The sequence below is a fragment of the Nesoenas mayeri genome (assembly GCF_963082525.1).
Source record: "Nesoenas mayeri genome assembly, chromosome: 2".
Lineage (NCBI taxonomy): Eukaryota > Metazoa > Chordata > Aves > Columbiformes > Columbidae > Nesoenas > Nesoenas mayeri.
Window position 1 is genome coordinate 25,343,666 of NC_137543.1, and position 22,568 is coordinate 25,366,233.

At 40.0% G+C, this 22,568-nt stretch overlaps 2 protein-coding genes across 5 annotated transcripts; both read left to right on the forward strand.

Annotated features, from left to right (window-relative positions):
• The first annotated feature begins 144 nt into the window (after positions 1-144).
• On the forward strand, positions 145-14,710 carry MTERF3 (mitochondrial transcription termination factor 3). Of its 3 annotated transcripts, none has more exons than XM_080339036.1 (8): positions 145-463; positions 775-1,125; positions 3,307-3,459; positions 4,427-4,616; positions 7,804-7,951; positions 9,189-9,260; positions 12,036-12,197; positions 14,481-14,710. In XM_080339036.1, the coding sequence occupies exons 2-8, from the start codon at positions 810-812 to the stop codon at positions 14,673-14,675; spliced, it is 1,236 nt and encodes a 411-aa protein (XP_080195162.1). In that variant the 5' UTR covers positions 145-463; positions 775-809; the 3' UTR covers positions 14,676-14,710. The 3 variants fall into 3 exon arrangements, with proteins under 3 accessions (XP_080195162.1, XP_080195161.1, XP_080195163.1); XM_080339035.1 differs by having other exon boundaries at positions 789-1,125; XM_080339037.1 differs by having other exon boundaries at positions 145-295; positions 789-1,125.
• A 2,747-nt stretch (positions 14,711-17,457) lies between these two features.
• UQCRB (ubiquinol-cytochrome c reductase binding protein) lies at positions 17,458-22,151 on the forward strand. Of its 2 annotated transcripts, none has more exons than XM_080339309.1 (4): positions 17,458-17,533; positions 18,797-18,868; positions 20,663-20,829; positions 21,909-22,151. In XM_080339309.1, exons 1-4 carry the CDS (start codon positions 17,515-17,517, stop codon positions 21,984-21,986), a joined length of 336 nt encoding a protein of 111 aa, XP_080195435.1. In that variant the 5' UTR covers positions 17,458-17,514; the 3' UTR covers positions 21,987-22,151. The 2 variants fall into 2 exon arrangements, with proteins under 2 accessions (XP_080195435.1, XP_080195436.1); XM_080339310.1 differs by having other exon boundaries at positions 17,524-17,544.
• The last annotated feature ends 417 nt before the right edge of the window (positions 22,152-22,568 follow it).

Below are 22,568 nucleotides of genomic sequence, written 5' to 3' on the forward strand. Positions count from 1 at the left end.
CCGCCGCCCGCTGAAGCGACGGCGCTGAGGGGAGAAGCGCCGCGCCCGCCTCGCCGGGGGGCGGAGCTCGCCCTGCCGCTCCCGCGGCGCCCTGCGCCCACGCGGTGAGGGAGGATGGAACGGACAGAGGGCGGAGGGGGGAGGCGGAGCCACACCGCCCCTTTCGAACAAGCGGTGGGAAGGAACTTTTTCAGCCTGCTCCTCCCTGTCTGTACTCCCGAATGGTCTCGCCTGAGTTGGGGCGGGGAGACACGCATGTGGGCTGGGCCGCGCGCAGGAGCGGCGTGAGGAGCAGGTGGGGCGCTGGCGGGTCCCCAAGGGCTGGACGGAGAGGCCTGGCCTGGCCTGGCGGCCGCGGTTGCCATCGCCTTCCCGCGGGCCGGGCTAGCTGCCTGTGGAGCGGCACGCTCTGACGCAAGCCTGTACGCAGAGGCTGCCGACCTGGGGAGGCCAGCAAGGGCTGGTGAGCACTGCGCGGCCCTGTGGCGGGATGTGAGGTGACGGCTCTGCGCGGAGCGCCCCGTCCCTCCGGGAGGGTTTGGGTCCCGGCTGGGCTTTCCCCGTGCTCCCAAGGGAAGGGCTGTCGGACAGGGCAGCGAGCTGTGACGTTCAGAGCCGGCTCCTCAGTTACGACTTTTCTGTTTATTTAAAGTCTCAAGGCAATTACTGAACGTTTTGAAGGGAGTAATCTCCGCTTTAATGCTCGGGGATTTGTCGCTCGCACGCCCAGCCCCGCGGGCGCGGTGGAGCAGCGCCTGTGTCACCCCTCAGCAGTTTCTCTCCCGCAGGATGCTGCGCTGAGGTGCAGGATGGCGGTGTGGGCTCGGCACGTCTCCCGCTGGCGCTGCCTGCTGCGAACGGGATGTCCGGGGCGGCCGAGGGGCCGCAGCCATGCACAGGCGGGTCGTGGGTTCGCCCATTCGGCTCTGCTGCCCTCTAGAAGTGACGTTCTTCCGTGGAGACTGCAGGCGTGCAGGCTTGTGTCTGGGGGAAGCTGTTCTCCACCTGACAGTGCCAAAGATGGATCATTTTCTTCTCCTGAAAGTAACTTGCCTTCACCAGTAAAACAGGAACAGGCAAAAGCAGAAACGTTACCTGATCTGAATGCAAAAGTACTGTATGAAGGTAAGAGGCTTTAGGGATACCATTTCTCACAAATCTCCAAATCATGCTTTCAGTATTTATATTGGTTCTCCTTCTGTGGCCTGCCTATCTAAAATATTTATCTGAAGTTCCTGACTTTCACTTGATTTTAGTCCCACAGTTAAAGCAGAATTCCTGTGGTCACTCTAGCATATAAACAATACCTTTAAGCCAAGATAACGACATAATGTTTTGGGTAGAAATGTCAGTCTGGAGCTGCTGTTTCAAGGGTTTTCATAACTCTACCTGCAGCAGGCGAGCATTTGCCTTTACCATCATGGTTGCACTGGTACAAAATAAACTGATTTTTTTGTTGAGTTTTGGGGTGGTATTTTTGAGTAGGGGTGGGGAAGGCCACCCCTGAAGCAGCTCGCAGGACACGGCAGTGTAAACGATCGGGGTGAACAACAGGAGGCAGCAGAGTGTGAAGCCTGTTTAAGCACTGACCTGATGAGAAATGCCTGTCAAACTGTCTTCTGAGAAAAGAGATACAAGGTCACCTGGATGTTGTTGCTTTGAGGAAATTGCCTCACTTTTCTCTATTTTTATATCTAAGGGAGAATAAAAAAAAAAAAAAATCACCCTCTGAAAATAATTCTAGTATGCTGGGGAAATTTGCTCTGGATTACCAAGCAGTCTTGTACATTCAGTTTCATCTTTGAGCCCAGCCAACTTGGATCCTACAGAGCTTATTTTTGGGGTGGCTCAGAGCTGCAACTGATATCTGTGTGTTTGTGCAGCTGGTTCTGGAAACAGTGCTGCACCAGAACTGACAGGTCAGCCAGCTTGTATGTGTGTGCACCTGCGGTGCTTGTATGTGTTTGCACACACCAGATTTGTAGCTGCCATCAGGCTTACTGTTGTATATGTGTATGTGGAGCATTTTGCTCAGTTGGCAGTGTATATAATGGAAAAAACATTATTGCTAATTTTTTTTTTTTTTTTTTTTAACTTGAGGTATGTTTCCTGATAGTTGTAAAGAACTTAAAGTGGCGAAAGAAGGGCATCTATGCCTCTGGAATGGACATTGGTATATATTGGTTTCAGTCCTCAACAAGTGGAAAGAAAATACTTGATATCCATATAGATTCCTAGAGAGTTCTTATTACTGTTTAAGGTGTAAATGTTGCTGAAAACATTTTCTTGTGCTTTTGCTTCTGACACTTTGTGAAAAAGAAGCGGCAAGACCTTCAACAGCTATTGAGCTAGTCTGTGCAACTTCCTAAAATATTAGGATCATCCTACTTATTTTGGAACCAGACTTGGTAGTTCTGGTGTGGCTTTGTTTTCTTGACATGGAAAAATGTTATCTTAGTTTCTAGGAAGTCATTGTGTGAAGGTTCAGGGCACAGATCCCCATGCTGAAGAGTTTATAACTAGGGCTGTTGATCAGTAATCAGTTTGATAATTGAGGTGGATGTTAGCAGCCAGCCTGCAAACAGTAATCTTGATCTAGCTGCTGCAAGCTTCTATCAATGGAAAAAATAGGTCAGTTTAGAGAAATATTTTTTAAAAAAGACATTGAGCTCTGTGACTTGGAACACTTAAAGGGAAACAAGCATAATGATGTCTACTGGGAAACCTTAATGAACAGGAAATGGAGCTTGATTTCTTTAGCTGTTAGAGGTGGTGGCAGTCAGCAGCCATTCTGTAATGGATAAGACATGATAGTTTGGTTGGAGCTGGCTGTGAAATGCCTTGAAAATTAAAACAACTGCAGTTCAGATATCAGATTCAGAAGATGCACAAAGTAGTGGCCTTGTCTGGTTAAGAAAAATAGTCTTTGCAGTAGCCTTTGATCTGGATATGATCAGGCAAGAAGCATTTGTGAAGACATGAAAGCAAATTCTTTTTCAAGAAGGTGATGTGATCTGTTGTCTGCAGCGATCATGGCAGCAGACTGAAGGCAGGCTTGCTGAATTCTGTGCTCAGGTTGACCACATAAGCAAGAGCTGATGTGCAGTGAAAAGGAGATGGAATAGAGACAAAAACTGGGAGCAGAGTTTGTTTTCATACATTTTCAAATAATAATACATTGGCTGTTCATCTCATGCACAGTGTTCGTGTGGTTTTAAATGGATTTTAAGAGATCTGTGTAGCGTTTGGTGGGAGCAACTTTGTCTTTCACAAAATGCATTTGGGTCTTCTATATTTGTTTCTTAGACTGGGATGATGTCCCACCTTCATCTGCTTTGGAGGAGATTTCTGAGGAAGAAGCTGTAAAGATCATTGCAGAACCGCTTCTTCCCCTTCATTCATCCACGCTCCGAGATTATGTTGATCACTCGGAAACCCTGGCAAAACTTGTCCACCTAGGTATGTGTGATTTTTGTTTGTGTGGTTTGCCTACATCTGGAGCTTTGTAGATTCTGTAACTTGTGTTTTGATCTTACTGGTTGTGTTGTAAACTTGAAAATAGGAACAGTGACCAATGGCTAAAAGAAGTAGAATGTTGTCCAGGGTAAACAGACAAAGAGAGAGGACTGCCTGACTCACGTGCAGTGCCATATTACTTGAAGACGAAGCTGGCTTGTTTTACTCCCTTAGTGCTGTAGATATTAGGAGGAGACATCTCACACAGCTTCCAGAGATGGGAAGGACTTTGTGCAACTTTATTGGTCTTTGTTCTTTTGTGCTGGTTAAAGATGCTTTAAGAAGGAAGGAAAGAGTACAGAACCTTAGAAGTGGGGACAGTAAACTGGAGAGGCAAGAAGAAAGGGATGGAAGAGAACCTTCTCATCAAAATGCACTTGGACTGTGCAGGGGTAGCTGAGCTTCAGCTTGCTGGCCACCTTGTTTCCCAAAAGTGCAAGGAACACTAGAAGGGGATTGGAGAAATAAATATTTCAGAGGAGATCTGGCCCCATGTAGTAACCAGTTGCTATGTGTGAGCCACTATCCAAAGGCACTTCACTGCAAAATTGTCCCTTTCCCATGTACAATGGAGCTGGGAGTTCCTTGCATATGGACTTCTATGCAACAAGAGCAGGTCTCTATGTGTGGCACTAGCTAGTGTACTTGATTCCTCACATGCAGGATTAACTGCAAATGTCTTCATTCAAAAAATAAATGCAGCAGAAGAGTGTAAAATGACTGCTTTTTTAATCTGGAATCTTTCCACAATATTTAAGGTGTTGTGACCTTGCTGTGTTGAGCAATTAAAGTATGTTAAATCAGTCCAAAAAAGTAGTAGTCCTATAAATATCAATGTGCCTTCGTGAAACACTTAGAGGAAGTAGGGCCTGTGTTTAATTAAAACAATTTCTAATTTTGTTTGTTATAGGAGTTGACTTATCCCAAGTGGAGAAACGTCAAAAGGCTGGTCAACTCTTACTGACCTTGGACTTTGAAAAAGATATAAAAAAGATACTTCTGTTTCTTAAGGATGTGGGTGTAGAAGACAATCAGCTGGGACCATTCCTGACCAAAAATCCATACATCCTTGGTGAAGATCTAGAAGCTTTAGAAACCAGGTAAGCCTTTCAAACAGGACTTCAAATGGCTTGAAGATCTAGTTTCCCAGTTGGCTTAACCTTGTCTGAACCTGTGCTGCTGCTCCCTCTTTTCTCACTGGATCCTTGGCTCTCTGTTCCTGTGCCTTCCCATCAGTCAGCATTAACATGTAATGGTGTCATGAGTTGACACTAATACACCTGAAAACTGACCATTAACAAATTTTACTACTCATCCCTGTCTCTCTGCCACAGAGGAAGCAGTTTGCTATCCTAAGCCACTTGCTTTACTTGTGTCAGCTTAGATTCCAAAATGTCAGTCCCTGAGGCTTTACCTAAATTTGTAGAACAATATTAACCTCTTCAGTCATGCTTTGAAACTGCTCTTCTAGGTGATATGTCTACCCGTACTTTGTGAATTCTGCAGTAAAAGAAGTGGAACAGATCTCTCCTGTGTTTACATCTAACAGTAGCAGAATGTTTTGGTGACTCTTTTGTTCCCTTTTGTCCAGCTCAAACTGAGCACAAAACTACAATGAACTAATTTTTGTGTGTGTTCACACTTGTATGGACCTACACTGTTCCTCAGTCCATAAAATGGACTTTTATTCTTGAAATTACTCCAGGCAGGCTTGCATTAATGCAACAGTTCTTTTACAAATCTTATGTGTGTGTGCACACTTTGTAAAGAACTCAAAATGTCTTGGTATTTAAAAATTCCAGAAAAGAAAGTCTTGTCTGCTTGGCTCTTGCATGTAGTAGCTGTCCAAGACAGAAATGTGAAAATATGTCTTTTTGGAAACAGGCATATTACTAGACTCACGTCTAACACAGATCCGATTTTCTTCTTTCTCCTCTCTTCTTCCATCCTCCTGTTCAGTAAGTGGCCTTTCAGAAACAATATCTAAAAAGAACTTGTGTCATTTTTCAGCAGTAGTTTTGAGTCTAGATGTCAGAGTGACTTGTACTCTTCTGAAGAGACTGATGTTTGCTATGATAAACGTTCTAACTCTCCTGTGAAGTCAAATTAGCTTTTCAGTGACTGTCTTGTGGCACTGCCTGGTTAGTGAAGTAGAGGCTGAACAGGACAATCCAATTTCTTCTTCTTTTTCTGCAGCTTGATTTTTCAGTAAATTTATCTCTGGCACTGGTGAATGGTTTCCTGCAAGCTTTAAAGTAAGTGTGCTGCAGAGGGTGAATGGCAGGCTGTGAAGTGAACGTGTCTCAGATAGCTGTCTTCTGAAAGCCGAGTATCACCTTTGCGTAAACACTTCGGTGCAGATGGACATGGTATTGGTTACATCACTCTGGAATGTTTTATTGGATTCCACGTTGCCAGGAAACAAAACACAAATTTCAATAGATTTGGCATTTGACTTCAGATAAACATTGTAAAAGTCAAAACATTCCATAATTCATAACAATTCTGACAGTTGCAAATCAGTGTCTGTACTGCAGCTGCACCAGATGCTTTGTTTTACAGTATTGTTAATGATGACTTAAAACTGTTAACATACCGCATAGAACTGCTGACCCCTGTAGTAGACCAAGGGCTAACCTTGTTGCCAACACTCATAAATTTATGTCAAACTTTGATCAGGTTGGATTATTGTATTTCTTTAATGTACCAGTTTCTAGAGCCAATTTATTACAAATTTGCCATCCCTCTTTTAAGCTTCTTTTATTTCCAGGATGCAAAGAAATGCTCCAGGTGTGAATCTTAAAATGACTTGTTAACAGAAAACAAGTGGAGAGGAGTCAGGACAACCAGAAGGTTTTGTTTTTATCTGCTCAGTTAGCTATGTTTCTAGGATATTTGGCAGTTGTGCCCTTGAAAAAATGTGTCAGAAGCATAGTGTAGCCAAGCTGCAGCATGCAAAACATGATGGGATAATTTTTGAAGGGCCAATTGTTTATTGTTGTGTTCTGCATTTTTTTCTCTCTCCTAACCTCTCCTTGTCTCTGAGGCTCCTGCAGCCAGTTCCCTCAGTGCTGTCTGGCACCAATGCTGTTACCTTCTATGTTGGCCTACCTGCTTGGTTAGGAATTAGTCCTCTAGAGTTTGTTCTTGCATATTCTGTCTAGAGGTTTTTTGCTTGTGGTGACTTCATTTTCGAGAGTTTGTGGAAAGAGAGGAAGGTTGTAGTGACTGGAATGCTTTTTTTTTTTTTCTCTCCACAAGACATGATTGAACACCTATAGCTCATCTTCTGCTGAATATCTGCTTCTGCAGGATATTCTGCAGTCTATTTGGTGTCTTCCATACCATATCGGCCATATAAGTCAGTTCTTGTATACTCTTAAGTTCATCTGGCAGCAAATACTTTGCATATGCTTATCTATAACCAAAGGAAACCTCTTCAAATTGTAGTTTAGTTTTGGATTTTCTTTGTAAAAGGTGGTATGTGGGTTAATTATGTCTCTTTTTATTTTGTGTGCCATATTTCTCCCCCCATTCATTTTTCTCAGAGCTGTGGTAATATTCTACTGCACTTGAAATAGGATTTCACTTTCACTAAATTCAGCAGAGTTTGGGAAAAGTTTTGAGATGGAAGGAAAGAAAGCTCTGTTAAACATAAAAACTTTAGTGAACTTCTTCTTCTTTCTGACAACCAGATGTTTTGTAATTAAATCCTTGGACCAGTGACTAAAAGTAGGGACCTAGTAACAAAAGTATCTTCAGCTGATTTAGAAATGTCTTTTTGGACAATGTTTCTACAGATGGCATTCTTGTGTGATATTTCTACTCCAGTGCTATTGGCAAAACAGGGATGTATGAGGTATAGTACTCTGTTCTTTCAGCAGTAGAAATGGAATTCATTAAAATAGCAAAAAGCTGTGTATATCTTCTTGTCCATACCCTGTGATGATCTATTAATGTGTTTGCAATCTAGGAGACAGGCTGGTAGTTAAATATAAGTTAACATAGTTATCTGCTTAAGTACAGCTGGAAGGAATTAAAATCTGTCTTCAGTATTGACATTCTGCTCTGAGGTTTATTTTACTTCTAATTAATTGGAAGGGATGGTATTTTGCTTTTATGATAACTGCAGATTTCCCCCTAATTATTTTTGGCAAGGTTGCATGTTAATGCTAGAACATCTGTCCGTTTATAAGATATCACTGAGGAATTTAAGCAAGTACTGAATAAATGGAGGCAATAAAATTTTCATCACTGGATTTTATTTTGTTTTTGTTCTCTTTCTAGAGTGGCTTACCTAAAATCAAAAAAATTTGGTGAGGCAGAAATTGCTCAGATGGTCTCAAGAGCTCCATATTTGCTGTTGTTTTCAGTGGAAAGACTGGATAACAGACTGGGTTTCTTCAAAAATGAACTTGGTCTCAGTGTAAAAAAGGTAAAGACACTGAAGTCTTTAGGTACTTTGTTAGTGACAACCATAAGGCCTTGGAACATGAATACTTAAAGTATTACCACCAGATTACTGGTGGTAATACAGAGGGTTACAGAAGGACAGCTTGATTTTAACTTTGTATAGAAGTCATATGGACATCTAACAGTCAGAGGTCCTGAAATACAGTTCTTGAAGATCTGCTGCAGGTTATTGTCAAACAAGCATGTGTGTGTCCAGTTTTATTATCTGAGGTGGATCAGGGGACTGAATCCATTGTTGAAACAGCAAACAGCGTTTTTAACTTTTAGAAAATCAATTTGCTCTCTTCATCTCTTCAAGATACTGTAACATACTTAACTCATTGGTGAAAAATTGTCTAATCTGCAAATATCATATCAAACTAAATGCCAAATCATACGCTCAGCTCACCAAGAGTAACCCCTGGGTTTGCTTGAGAGTTCTTACCATGTTACATGCTCGGCAGGTATTTGGCACCACACTTCAGGATCTTCAGAGGAGGTAGTAGCTAGAATTTCCTGGAATAAGTGAGGAGTGTTAGCTGTTTCCTACAGTAGCTGGGGATTTTAGTAAATGCCAAGTTCCAAGTGGAATCTGGTTGTTCTTCTGTTGGCTTCTGTCAGCTGCACAGTCATAGCTGTCACAGTGCCTGTTGCTGGCCTTGCCATGTTTGAGGTGAGAGATCTCTCTGGAAAAGGGTTTTAGTCACTGCCGTGTACTCAGCGCAGATTACGAGTGATGACGTAGCTTAGAGGATATGGAGTAATTTCTTGTATTACCATAAGACTATGGCCTAACCAGATCCTGAGGTAGACAAATTTCTCTGCAGCTGAAAAATCCTTTTAAAGCCTCTATCAGGTAGTGTTCTGTTTACTTCTTTAAAATAGGCAGGAAGAAAGAACTTGAGCACCAAGAGAGACTGGGCACTTGAGCATGCTTTCTACTTCTGGGGTGTGCTTTCACTCCCTCTTCCTGTCTGTTTCACAATAACAGTTACTTTTTGTTTTCAAAATGAATATTTTTGAGTAACTTTTTGTATCTTAATATACTGCTGCTTCATGCAAATTCATCTTTGGGGTAGAGATAAAATGCAAGTGACAGTGCATCCCTCTTCCAAATGAGGAAAAAAGTTTATATGAGATCTCTGTCTTTCTTTCACAGATGGATATACAAACAAGCTTTCTGTAATAATCTGTACTTTGTGTGTTTTCCCTAATTGTAGATAAAGAATCTGGTAATCCGATTTCCAAGGCTACTGACTGGCAAATTAGAGCCTGTAAAAGAAAATCTTCAGGTGAGCTTACTAGTAGATATTAAAAGTGTATTGTGTATCTACATAGTTTAAGAGTTGTCAAGAGATAAAATGCTTGGAGAATCCTGCACAGAAATAATTTAATGATATCATTTTAGTGGAGATAGAAAATAACTGAGGATTTTGTTAAACAATTAATTTCCCTCTATAGCTTGCAAGCTTACAGCATACGTGGAGCAGTATCTTTTTCTGTCTTCTACTCTGATGTATGTTAGAAACTGCATCTGGGTCCCTTCCTGCCAAAAGTTGCTATCTGATGACACAAGTTGTTACCCATTTCTTTACAACAAGTGAAAAATAGTGCTTGCTCCCTCCTTCCTGCTCCCCCTTAATTATTATGGTTTTTTGCTAACTTGGATTGTCCGTGAGGATTTAGGAACAAGAAATGTGCAGTTGATTATTTTCCTCTTGGCAGGTAGCTAGTCTGCCAAAATGTGCATTTGACACCTATTGTCTGATAGCAGATGGTCGTTATTAACAACTGTTGAGTAAATAACTTCAGACCCACAGGGACTCCTTTCCCTTTTGAAAATGTAACTGTGTATTGGTTTAATTATTGTGCTGTAAAGGCATCTAGGCCAAACAGCATGATGTAGTGTAACAATTTGAAAAATCCCATTATCCTATAATACATAACTATGAATTAAAATATATGATTTTCAGACAGACTCACTGCTCTCAAACTATTCAACACTGGGAATCTTGCAATCTGAAATGTGTGTGTGGTAAGGGAGGAGACTGGAAAGTAGCAGACTGTTTCAATTAATAGTGCTTTCTTTTTAATGAACATTGTTTCCATGAGCTAGGGATTCAGTATATTATAATGGATGTGTTTTTAAGATCTTCAGTTCTATGTGACTATCTTGTCTAGCTACCAAAAAGCATATAGTGTAGCATCCATATCTTTAATGTGTTCTAGAGAGAGAAAGGATTTTTAGGTCCTCACTATTAGAATTTACTGATACTTAGATGCCTCCAGCTTTCAGGAGGTTGGATGCCTGGGTTCAGACCTCTATGTCCTAAGCTGGTCGTGGACAAGTAGTACTCAAAGTGAACCATGTACCAGCAGTTCAGAAGTGATCTGCTGGTATCTGTCATTCTGAGTGGGCTGTTGTTTAGAAATGACTGCTGCAGCTGATACTGGTTGTCAAAAGGTACCAATCATGGACTAAATGAGCTAAAGGATGGCTTGTTCCATCCTCTGAAGGTTTCATCAAGCACAATTAGAGATTCACTTATAGGGTAAAACTGAAAAGCTTGCATTACCACTGCCTATTGAGGGAATCATACAGGGTACATTGAATATTGCTTGGGCTTACACAGTAGGAATATGAGCATATGTGTCCTGGAGAGTTATTGAGTATTAAATGTTTGCTGTCAAACTGAATGCAGTCAAAGCAATTTACACTTGAGCTCACCGTTCATGTCAAGAGAGAGCTGTTCCACTTCACAGAGTAGAAAAGAAAAGCTCAAGATTCTTACCAGAATTACCTCTACAGCAGGGCCAGCTATACATCTCCAATGATTTAACATCAGATCTTACTCTCCGCTGTGCATCCTAATGCAGTAAGTTAACACTGCCAACTCAGATCTGTGGAAGACACCACTATAGTGCAAACACATCTCTTCATACTTGAGTGCTGTCTTAGTTGATTAGTATTTCTTGTGATACACAAATATTTATAAAGCAGATAAGGAAGAACCAGGAGTTGAAGGACCTGATTATAGACACCTCTACAAACAATTCCATGTAAGGATCTGGAAGTCCTGAGGTACAATAGCTTCAAAACGCAGATTCTAAGCTCTTCCCTTTGTATTTACCAGGCAGTTTTGGAAAAGAACTGCAGTCTTAGGACTTTAAACTAGAAAAAATACCACCTTTTTTACCAGCTGAAGAAGTACCTGATTTGGATTTTAAAGTCTGGTTATGTTGACTGGCAAGCACACCCACTTCATGAGTGAAAACAAGCTGCTTGTAAATGTCACTGGAGGACAGAAGAAATGGCTGAATTACCAGACACTCTTGTATGCTGAATTCCTTTCTCAACAACTCAATGAACTGCTTGTCATTCTGCACTTTGGGAGGAGTGCTCATGATTTTATTGAAAAAATGTGCTTTGCTTTCCTTTTGGGAAACCATAATTGAAGTCAAAGCAGTCTCTGAAAAAGACATCTTACTTTAGACATTAAGCAACTGTGAAATAAATTGGAAACACTACATATTCTACACATCTTTCAGGTTCAACAAACTTCAGGTGAAGACTACAAAACTGAAATTATACTCCCCAATATAAAAATATAGCTTGGATATGTTAACAAATAACACATTAACAAAAGTAATCACTAGCTATTTGATTGCTGTGTTTTACAGAGCTCAACAGCACCACAACTAGAAAGTCAGTCTCTTTTGACAGCTTGGTTTTGGGGAGAATTTTTACACTTGTAACTGCCATGCATACAGAGACACAGCTTTTTTGTTCATATCTCAGACAAGCTGAAAAATATGTTGCATTCACAGAAGTCATCTTTACTTCAGGGATACTGTATAAACAAATTACACTTTAATCCTGAATGATAAATAATTTGCACTGTCTGACTTGAGAAGAACTGGAGTGGCAGATATTATTATGGGTTGCATTCTTGTTGCTGTGTGACAAAAGATAGAAGAATTTTGCATTTGTTTATTTCAGTGGCATGTTAAAAGAAACTAAGTTTGCTGTAGCTGACTTTTGAACATAAAATTGTGCTCTTTTTCAGGTTTGTCAGATTGAACTTGGTTTTCAACGTAATGAAATTCAACAGATTGTATTTAAAACCCCCAAGATTTTAACTGCAAGTAAAAAGAGGCTCAAACAGACATTTGACTACTTGCACAACATAATGGGCATTCCCCACCACATGCTTACTCGTTTTCCTCAGGTGAGCTGTTAATCTGGGAATAAACTGTAGGTGCTTTTTGCACAGCTGCTTCACTAGTTTGGTGCTGAAGGTGGGGGTCTCATGGAGTTTACATGTGAATTCTTCAACTTGTCTGTGTCTTTACTGTAACTGGGATAACTTTTATTAGCAATTCAGCAACCATTGAGGATGCCAGTGTGGAAGTGCCCTTCTTTTCTTTCTGGCATGTGTGACTCCACTATACCCAGTCTTGTGAATTTTTAAGTTTTTCAATGAAGTAGTCATGCTCACCTCTTCTGGAGTAATGCAAGAGAGATGACTGCCTGTTTAAGGATTCCTTGTCCTGAAATCTTATCTAGTTAAGAAACACATAGGAAGACAGTTCATGCAGGAGATCTGTTCACTAGATAACATACATTTAAAAACATTTATGTCACATTTGTCTAGTTAAAAAAATAAATGTTATAGATTCTAGGATCTGAAAATGTCTTTTAAAAGTAGAAGTTATGTCCATTAGGTAATCAGATTGTCATTGAACTTCATCTTGTTGCTGCAGCAATAGCTAAAAAATCAGAGAGCTGAAAATAGATTAATTTCTTGATGACTATTTTGCTTTTTCCCTATCTCCTTATTTCTGTTATTTCCTCACAAGTTCAAAGTTGAAAGCATTAGTCACATCCAACACTGACATGCAGTCACACCAGCTTCTTAAAAGGCTAAAAAAGAAAGCACATATTACAACTTCAGAACTGCAATGATTTTCTTTCTAAAGCAAGTCTAGTAGGGAATCTAACTTAACTTAAAATTTTATGGGGAAATAAAACTAGTCCCCAGCATTTTGCTAATTCATCTTGCTATTTAATATATATTTTACTTAAAAAGGATGCTTGCTATAACTCCTGTCTATATGTCACTTTTGCCCTTCTTGACCAGTAAGTGACCACAAGTCTTATTCACTTCCTTCTCAGTTGTCATATTGTTGGTTTTGTGGTGGTTCACTTTGTTATTTCTCTTCCCTTTGTGTAGAAGCGGAAGTGGAGAGTTTCCTCTGTTACTTGTTCTTGGTGCAGTCACCTCTTTTCCCTGTTCTTCCATCCTCAAAAGCTCTGAGTTCCAGGATATGGCTTAGTGCAACTCAGTCTGTATGTAGTCTGACCATTAACTGGCACATTCAGAAATGCCTACTTGTCTCCATCTGTTCTTGCTTCTATCCTGAATTACAATAATGCTGAAAATAGGAGCCATATAGAACTTTTTTGTCAAATCCTCTGTGATGTTACAGCTGCTATTGTAACTACCCTTCCTGTCAGCTAGCTCCATAAATGGTGGTTAAGGTTTTTTCCCATCTTCTGACTCCTCTTTAAAATTCAAGGAAGGCAGAGGAGGGGAACAGTAGGTTTGCTTTCTGCCCTAGTTCAAATTAATTTGTATCCTTATGAAATCCTTCAGTAGTGTAGTCTCTCCTTTTTAGTAAAAACTCTGCTCACTTTTATTGCTTTAGCATTAATGTTTTCACTATTAACTTCTCTAAAGCATCTCTCTTTTCAGTTGTACTGCGCAGAAATGTAGGTCTCTGTTTTTAAGACTAGACTGTACATCTCTTGTTTTCCCTACTTCTCTTTTTAGTTTTTAGGTGTTCCAGTGATTTCTTTCATGTTTGCCTTACCATTGTTCTTGCCTTACACTGCCTAGAATTGTTTTTGTGACAAATATCTTGAAAGGCAGGCATTGCTGTGCAGCAGAAGTGGTTGTTTTGAACCACTGCGCTGTGCCTTTTGGCTTTGTTAATGACAGGAGGTGCAACCACTCACCTTTTCTATTGCCGTTGTGCAATTCACTTGTTTGCATTACGCCATGTGGTCACCTGCTGGTTTCTTCCTTGTAACAATGCTCAGCTGAATCTGACTGTGTATATAAACACTTCTGATAGTATAGAGAAAATGCTTAGGTATTCCTGCTCCCTGTTTCTGAATGTCTCCTCTCCACTTTCTTCACTATGGTTACTCAAAAGCAATACAGTTACATAATCAAAAAACCTAACATGCTTAAGAATTGTATCACTCCCCAATTTCCCCTGTGCGTGTACCTCAGCATATTGTATTGAAGCATTTATTTAGAATTTAGATAATTTATATATAAATGTAACCCTACCTGGTGTTTGATATTTAAATGAGAAAGAATGCAAATCAGTTGTTTTCTTCCTAGATCTTCAGTTTGTCTAAAAAATGTTCTTCTTTTAGATTAATGAGAATCTGGAATTTAGGCAACCTAAAACATTCTTCCCTTTTTTCCTTTCTTTCTTAGGTTTTCAACTCAAAACTATTACGAATCAAAGAGAGACATATGTTTCTTACGTTCTTGGGAAGGGCCCAGTATGACCCAGCACAACCCAGCTACATCTCTCTGGACCAGCTAGTATCCTTGCCTGATGAGGTGTTCTGTACAGACATTGCCAAAGCTTCTGTACAGGACTTTGAAAAATTCTTAAAAACACTTTAATTAGTAACACATGTAAAAAGGAATAAAGTTATGAAATAAACATATTTTATAAAACTACTCCCCTTTATGGTCTCCTAACTTCTTAACTACTGGTTTAAGAAGTTGTTGCTTATGAAACATTTGTAGGCCTTAAAGGCTCACAGTAATATTCTTTCTGGTTACTTAAAAATGTGTTTCAAAAGGATTGAGTAAATACGTTGATTGCTACTGATGCAATCCTTGTAATTAATTGCTAACTTAATTCAGAGTGAATGATGCAGCACACTAACAGAAAAGTGGATTCTTCTTTTATTTTTTTTTTCTTTCAATAACTTCAGAGTTTTGGGAAATGGAAAAACCGGCTTGTGACTTATTGCCTGTCTCGCCCTCTGTCTTCTACCCTCACCCTCCCAAAATCTAGAAAAACAAGCTAATGCAGTAGCAAAGAAGTGACGTGTTTACCTGCTTCTATCTTAAGACAGAATGTTACTCTTGTATGGCAGAATGAAGTACTCTGAGACATGTGAAGCCTCTCATACAACGAGGCATTTTTCAACAGCTTACAAAGGAGTTTCTTTGTGAAGATGGCTGCTGAAGTTAATATGCTAAAAGCTTTGCGAGGAAACTTTGTTCGAAATAGCAAAGAAAATCAGAAAACTGAATCTAGGCAAATTACAAAAAAAGAAAATAAAACATATTATACATGCCCCTGAAATCTAGAAGGAGCTCATTTTAGGTAATTTTTTGCTTTTTTCCCCACCCCGATGAGATTTGTATGCCTTTAGTATGCAAGTAACCATCTGAAAAGATGCTGTAGTATATACTTAGTTGACAGTTATCTTGCTCAGTTATAACAATTGAAATAAATTTTAATATTAGGAAGTGTGGGATTATTGAAAGTCACATTACCAAATGCTTCACAGTGTATTTGAGCAAAGTAAAGAAACTGACTAAACCCAAATGCAAACTGTCTGATAGTTTATTGTTTAGAAGTTTCAATTCTTTCAGTTAAAACAGTTCAGGAAACTGAAATCCAGATGTTTTATTTGGATTTAATGAAAAAGCCTCAATGTTTTGAAAGCTCAGTGTTGGAGCTTAAAATACCAATTTGTATGCAGATACCAGAATAAAATTGAAAACATTAAATTCCCCTTATATAGGGAATTTAATAGGTGGGAAATGTAAGTAAGGTTAAGGTGACATTTAAAGAATGAGAATAGTAGTGATCTCTGTATTACAACTTGGATCTTTTATCCAAAATAAAAATTTGGAATTCAGATTACAACACCCAAGAAAAAGGAGCGTTGTCAGAACAAGCAGGGTGCAAAATAATTTACTGGGGCATCTTCACTTGAAACCCAGTGAAAACCCACATTCATTGTCTGCAGTACATATCTGAGATGTTCTCTTTTGTCTTCTGTTCTCATGTTTCCCTCTCCATTGGTCTGGGAAGATCACTTGAAGTCCTCTAGTAAGTCGGATGTTCTTGGTGGAGATGCATAACAAAATTTATCTGAAGTGGTGTCTGAAATGTGATGGCTAAGTACTTTCCCCCATTCCCTCATTTTAAATAAAAATATCTAATACAATATACTTACTTACATTTTGACTGTATTAGATGCTAATAAACTATAATCTTCAAACAATCTGATAAAATTAACGCTTACAGTAAAAATTAATGTTAACAGGAAATATGCCAGTTAGTAATGCCGAAGTAGAGTTTGTTTTTGCAGATTTACTCTGCTGTTCTTATGATCTATATTACTATGTGACAAAACCATTATAATATAAATTATGTGATAGAATGTGTGTATTTTGAATGTTTCAAACCTTGAGCTTTTAATTCCTTTAGTATTTTTAATGCAAAATTGGTTTCTTTCAAATATTAAATGAATGAGCTTATGCCAAAATAGCTTCCCAGAAATACCGTGAAGAAAAGAAGCAGAAGATGTTATGGGAGTGTTAAAAGGGGAGAGAGAAGAACTTCTTGAGGATCATGCTAAATAGTGTTTTGGATTTAAGATTTAAAAAATCTTTAGATGAAACATTTGGCCCAGAATTACACAATGTACTGTAGTCTGCTGTTCTTGATAAGGGCTAGCAGCCTTTGGTGGAGCATGATGATTAGCTGAGGCGTGCTGGGTATGGTATGGCCAAGACCCTTTGCGGTCTGCACACACGCACTCTGAGCTGTGCTCTTTGCCTGTGTATCACATTCAGCTGCATGCTCCTCTGATTGAAATTCCCTACTGTGACAATATTTCTAGAATAATTCCACATGTTTTATTTATTTAAAATCGCCGTGGTCTGTGTGCAGAGGGATTGCTGGGCAGAGGCAGGATCTGTGCCTCAGAAACCAGCCTTTCACCGGCAGCTGCGGTACCTGAGCGAAGGTTCCTGCTGCTTTCTGTGATTGACTTTGTGCTTTGCTTACTGTGCTTCACAAACGTAAAATTATTTTTAGCTACTATTCACTTTTACCCCCCAGTTTGTAGTTGCTGAAGACTCCTCACAGCGCAAACAGTTAGGCGGGTTCAGCTGCTGTGATTGACAGTGATTGACAGCAGGATGACCTTACGCTAAGCCAGTGTTCGCATCAGCTCTCCGGGCCCTGAGCTGCAGCCGTGGCCGCGCAGGGGACAACACGGGCACCGGCAGCAGAGGCGGCAGCTCGGGCTATGGTGGCAAAATATGTTGACGTTCGGGTCCCTGCGGGGTGCTGGTGCTGCGGAGAAGCCGCCTTCGCCCACCGCCCAGGGGCGCATGCGCCTGCGCTGACGCGGCATTGGCGGGCGGGCCCGCCTCCGCCCCGGGGACGCCGCGGGTTACCCAGGAGGCCGCGCGCCGCTCCGAGGTCAAAATGGCGGCGAGGGCAAGCGGTGAGGCGGCGGTGGGTGGTCAGGGTTATGTGTGGGGTCGTGCCACTCGTATCTGTGGCTCTGGGCTCGCCTTGTCTTGTGCTGGGAGACGAGCCGGGCCGGGCCGTGAGGGGGAGCCGGTGCGCGCTGTGCGCCCTTGACGGGGGCAGCGCCCGCAGCTCCTGTTCCCCCCGGCCCCGGCGGGCGGGTGTCCTCTCACCCTTCCCGAGCGGTGCGCTTCGGCCTGGGCCTCAGCGGAGGGAGCCTGGCTCCGGTACCGACGTGTTTCAGGAGCGGGAGGGCAGAAGGTGCCCGGGAGCACTGGAGGAGCCCTTGGGCTGCTCCACACAGGCCCCGGGGATCGTTGTCCTGGTACTGGCTCCGGGCTTAGTTGGTTTAATATTCTTCCTTCTCAAGTCCTAAAGCAGGGAGGAATAAGGCCTGACGAGGCAATGTGCCAGTGGGGTACTGGTATCGCACGTAGCACTGGTTTTGTGGGGTGACCTAGTAAGACAACTTACTTAAAGTCATGTTGTGCTGTTTTTGGATTTCTACCACCCCTTGTTGAGTTACTTTAATGATATTTGATACTGCATTTTACTTGACTACATATAAAAACACCTTTGCTATCCAAAATCACAGTTAAGGAAAGATGAACATTTTACATGTGGTGTATTTATTTTTTCTTTTTAAGGACAGTGTTTCTTTGGTTTTTGTTTTTGGTTTGGTTTGGTATTTTTTGAGGGATCAGTGTTGGCTTTCCAGTTGATTTTGGCAGTTCTTTGGAAAAGGAGGATCTGAAATAATATTTAAGTGACTGGAGAGGACAGTAGAAGGTTGACAACATAATAATATGCTGGTCTTTAAATCGAATTAACCCGTAGTGGAGCTGTGGAACTTAGATGAGTGATTTGAAAAGCATGATGGTCTTGTTTATCGTAGAACATAATGTTTTTAGTTTAAATAAGAGTTATGGAGACTAAAACTGCTGGTGCTGCCTTTGACAGTGAACTGCTAGCATTGTTCCAAGTCTTAAAGCAGTCTAATTTTCAAATTGAGTGAAACAGGTCAAATTATTGTATGTAATAAGCACTCCTTCTACCTGTTCAGTGTCAGTTCAACGATACTGGAAACCAGAAAGGCCAAGTTATGTATGTTCAGATTCAAACTTGATGTAGTGTTGTAATACTGCATTTGAAGGAGGCCAGCAGATGTTTGTGTACTGTCATAATGTGAAAGTGTTGAATTTTATCTTGTTCTGCAACTGATGATGGTCATGTTCAGTTGCAGGAGGTGGTCGCCTGATAGACAGGATTCGCAAGTGGTATTATAACGCAGCTGGATTCAACAAACTCGGTAAGTATTTAATTGAGCTTTTAAAACTCTGCAAATGTAACAGTGTTCAAACTGGTTATGGTTCATAACTGGTGTATGTACATGCGGTTTGGCATAAATCTTTTTGATCAAAATTAGCTACTAGTTTTGTGGGGAAAAAGTCAACAATAGCTTCAGGCATCATGATTCCTACCTGGTAATTAATCAGTGGCTTTTCTATTATTTCTGTGTTTGCTTTTGTTTAGAGTGTCATAACTTCCAACAGCTAAGTTAAGCAGGAGCAGATTAAAAAAACTTTCACAACGCAGCCCTGGAAGCTTGCCTATTTGCCCTTTCCCACCAAGTCACTTTCACTGGCTAGTATCTTCTAACCCAAAGGCTGCCCTTGAAGCTGGAGAGATTCTCACTAATAGCAGCCAGTCTGTCTCCAATACTTATGCAAAGTGTCCAAAGTACAAAAAAGGATTTAGTTAGTTCTGCCCTTTGTATCACCATAACTTCACTTGGTGTCTCTCTGGCCTGCACAATGGTGAAGTAGGTGTAAAAATAGTGTTTCCTTAAATAGGGGAGGTTGCCTCAATGATACTGTCTTCATTTTGTTCAGAGTTGTTACCAAGTTTATTTAAACTACTTAGGTGGCGGAATTCTTCCTTAATGAGAAGAGAATCTGCATGTTCGGAGGTTGTAATTCACTGCTGATCACAATATGAGCAAATCATTTAAAGAAAGTTAACACACCTGCCCTGGGGAAGTTAGGAAAAAAATGCAAGACAGCTGTAGAAGAATAAGCTTGAGTCTTTCCTCCAGAGATGCAGTGCTTACCCTCTCTTTATATCTATTTGCTGAAGTTCTTAAAGGCATTAATACTTTTTGCTGCTTTTCTGGTAATGTAGCTAAAAACTGAAGAGAAACACAGAATTTAATCTATTGATTAAAATAGCAGCCGTATTCCCTGTGCTTTTGAAAGAAATTACAAAACTACATTCAAGAATATGGGCTCAAAAGAAATTTCTGTTTTATTGAGACACTACTGCCAACTGAGTCACGTGAGATCAAAACCTTTAACCACAAGTCGGGAGGTATAGTCTTGTAATCTGCATCAATCTTGGAATGTTACAGAAGTAACATTTTGTCCTGTGTTGTTAATACTGAAGCTTAGAGCAGGACTGGTTGAATTTCACAAACACTGTGTGGATGTCCTTGGCTTTGAAAAGATGAGGTACTTCTCCCTGGTTTAACTTCTTATTTGGGACAGCATTGCAGGGAACGAACTTAGGCACAAACATCTAGCTTCAGGTTTCCATAGCTTAATACAGTCAGTGGAGATCTAGTAATTATACACAGTGGAGTTTAGAGAATAATTCTTCATTACTGAAGTAGCCACATCTGTGGTTGACTGACTAGTGGATTTAGAGCTCTTAAACATTTTACCTAGACAGTCATCATGAATACAGATGTAAAATTAGATGAGCGTAAGTCCACTCCTCAAATACAGAATAGTTATTGTTCTGTATATATATGTATATATGTGTGTGTATATTCTTGTGAAACACATTGGATTAAATACAGATTTTTCCCTCTTACTCCTTAAGAAAAGGTGTAAAACCAAGTAAATAGAGTATGTGAAAGCCAGTGTTTAGTTTTTGTTCTCCGTGAGCAATTAGTGGTTCTCTTCTGGATTTTTTTGTTGTTGTTGCTTTCTTCATAATTTTACGTTGGAAATGTTTTGCCCATGTTATGTAGAAACACTTGTCTCAATCCTAAATCTTACTTAAGAACTTTTAGTCATCATATTGTAAAATCTTCTTGATACAGGGTTAATGCGAGATGATACATTGTATGAAGATGATGATGTAAAAGAAGCACTGAAGAGACTTCCAGAACACGTTTACAATGAAAGAATGTTTCGCATAAAGCGAGCCCTTGACTTAAGCCTGAAACACCGCATCCTTCCGAAAGACCAGTGGGTGAAGTATGAGGAGGTATGTATACAGTGTTTCCAAGGTGGACGTCTTAAATAGTGTGGCTGTGACCGGTCTTTGGCTTTTACAGTCTCTGAAGAGATACGCGCCTACATGTTTTTTACAACAATTAAATGAGCTTTTGTTAACTGTTTGAAAATCTCTGGGTTTCAGTGGAAATTACAAATCTTTCTCAAGATGACAACAGCTTAAACTACAGCTCAGAGTACATTGTATTTAGACATAATATTTCTTCTAAGCTCTCGGGTAAAGAAATATGCTCTAACTAGCTAGGAGATTCTTACAAAGGCTCTCTTGTTTTACTGATGAGTTTCTTAATTTTATAGAAAATCTAGAGCCAAATCTTTTATTCATGAAGATGCCAGGAAGAATAATTTAAAGAGAAGTCTTGCATTAAAATAAGTGGTGTCTTGTAATTTGAAAACAAACCACACCTTCCTTTTCAGATGTTATTCAAACTTTTTTTTTTTGGTAGGGGATTGATTCACAGACTTTACCATTCATCTTGGCTTTCTCCAAGTTACCAGGCAGAGAGGAATTTTATCACTAAACTTTTGACTATATGTTTCAATATGTAGGCAAAGGCTTTCTTGTGGTCTTATTAGTCATATTTAGGTAACTGGTGCTTTGAATAACTGGTTGCATAGTCCCTTAAGCAGCAGGGGTTTTTTTAAAGTGTTAAATATGGTCAAGGTGTTCCATTGAATCCAAGTTTACAGAACTGCTTAGGAGTTAAGATCAAAATGAGTTGCTTCAGAGTATTACAGTTGGGCTTTAATCTAATTAAACTGCATCTTGTACATTTGAATATCTGCCAAAATAACATAATTTCTAAAGGTATAGCTGGAAGCTTCACTTTGCTTGTTCACGTTGGTGACACATTAAGAATTAGTGGTTGCTGTAGTAAATAACTTTTCATTGTGGAGTTGGTAAATAAAAAGTTTTCTTCTTTAGAGTAAGGTGTTAGGTTGGATTTCAGTCAAATCAGAGGAGGAATGAGAGGTAAGTGATCTGTAGGAATGGCTTGAGATGTTTCTGAACTTCCCTATAAGTTTAAATATATTCTCTCTTTTTTTCAGGATAAGCATTATCTTGAACCGTACCTAAAAGAAGTAATCCGTGAAAGACTTGAAAGAGAAGCATGGAACAAGAAATAACTGTTGAACTACTTCATGCAAATATCCACATACTTCTGATTTTTTTAAAACATTTGGTCATAGAAGTCTACAGGGAGGCAAATGCGAGGCTGAGGAATACTGTTTCAGCTTGTTCATTGAATCTATTCATCCAACTAAAATAAACATGTCAAAGTATAAAATCTACTTGGAAGAGTTCTTTGTAAATGTTAACAAGCTAATGTTCAGATCTTTCCTATGAGCTTATGCATTACATATTAGCTTAGTGGTATGCAGCCTTCATTCCAGGTTTTTGATTCTTACTATAGTACAGCTGTTTTCTGCAGTTTTAGGGTTAGGTAGGAAACACACAAGGCTGTTGGTGTGTTTACTCTGTTAAATTTAAAAGGGGTTCTTTATTTCATTCATCACTTTTCCCTGGAGACAGCAACATGAAACCAGTACTTGATGGCACCATGAGACAGTAGAATGTAATATTCTGTTCATCTAAGCACATACATATTACAATAATGGAAAATATAGATGATTCCTTAATCACAAAATCAGGGAATGTTTTTATACCATATACATTGTTAGTCCTTAAAACACTATTTTAATATAAAC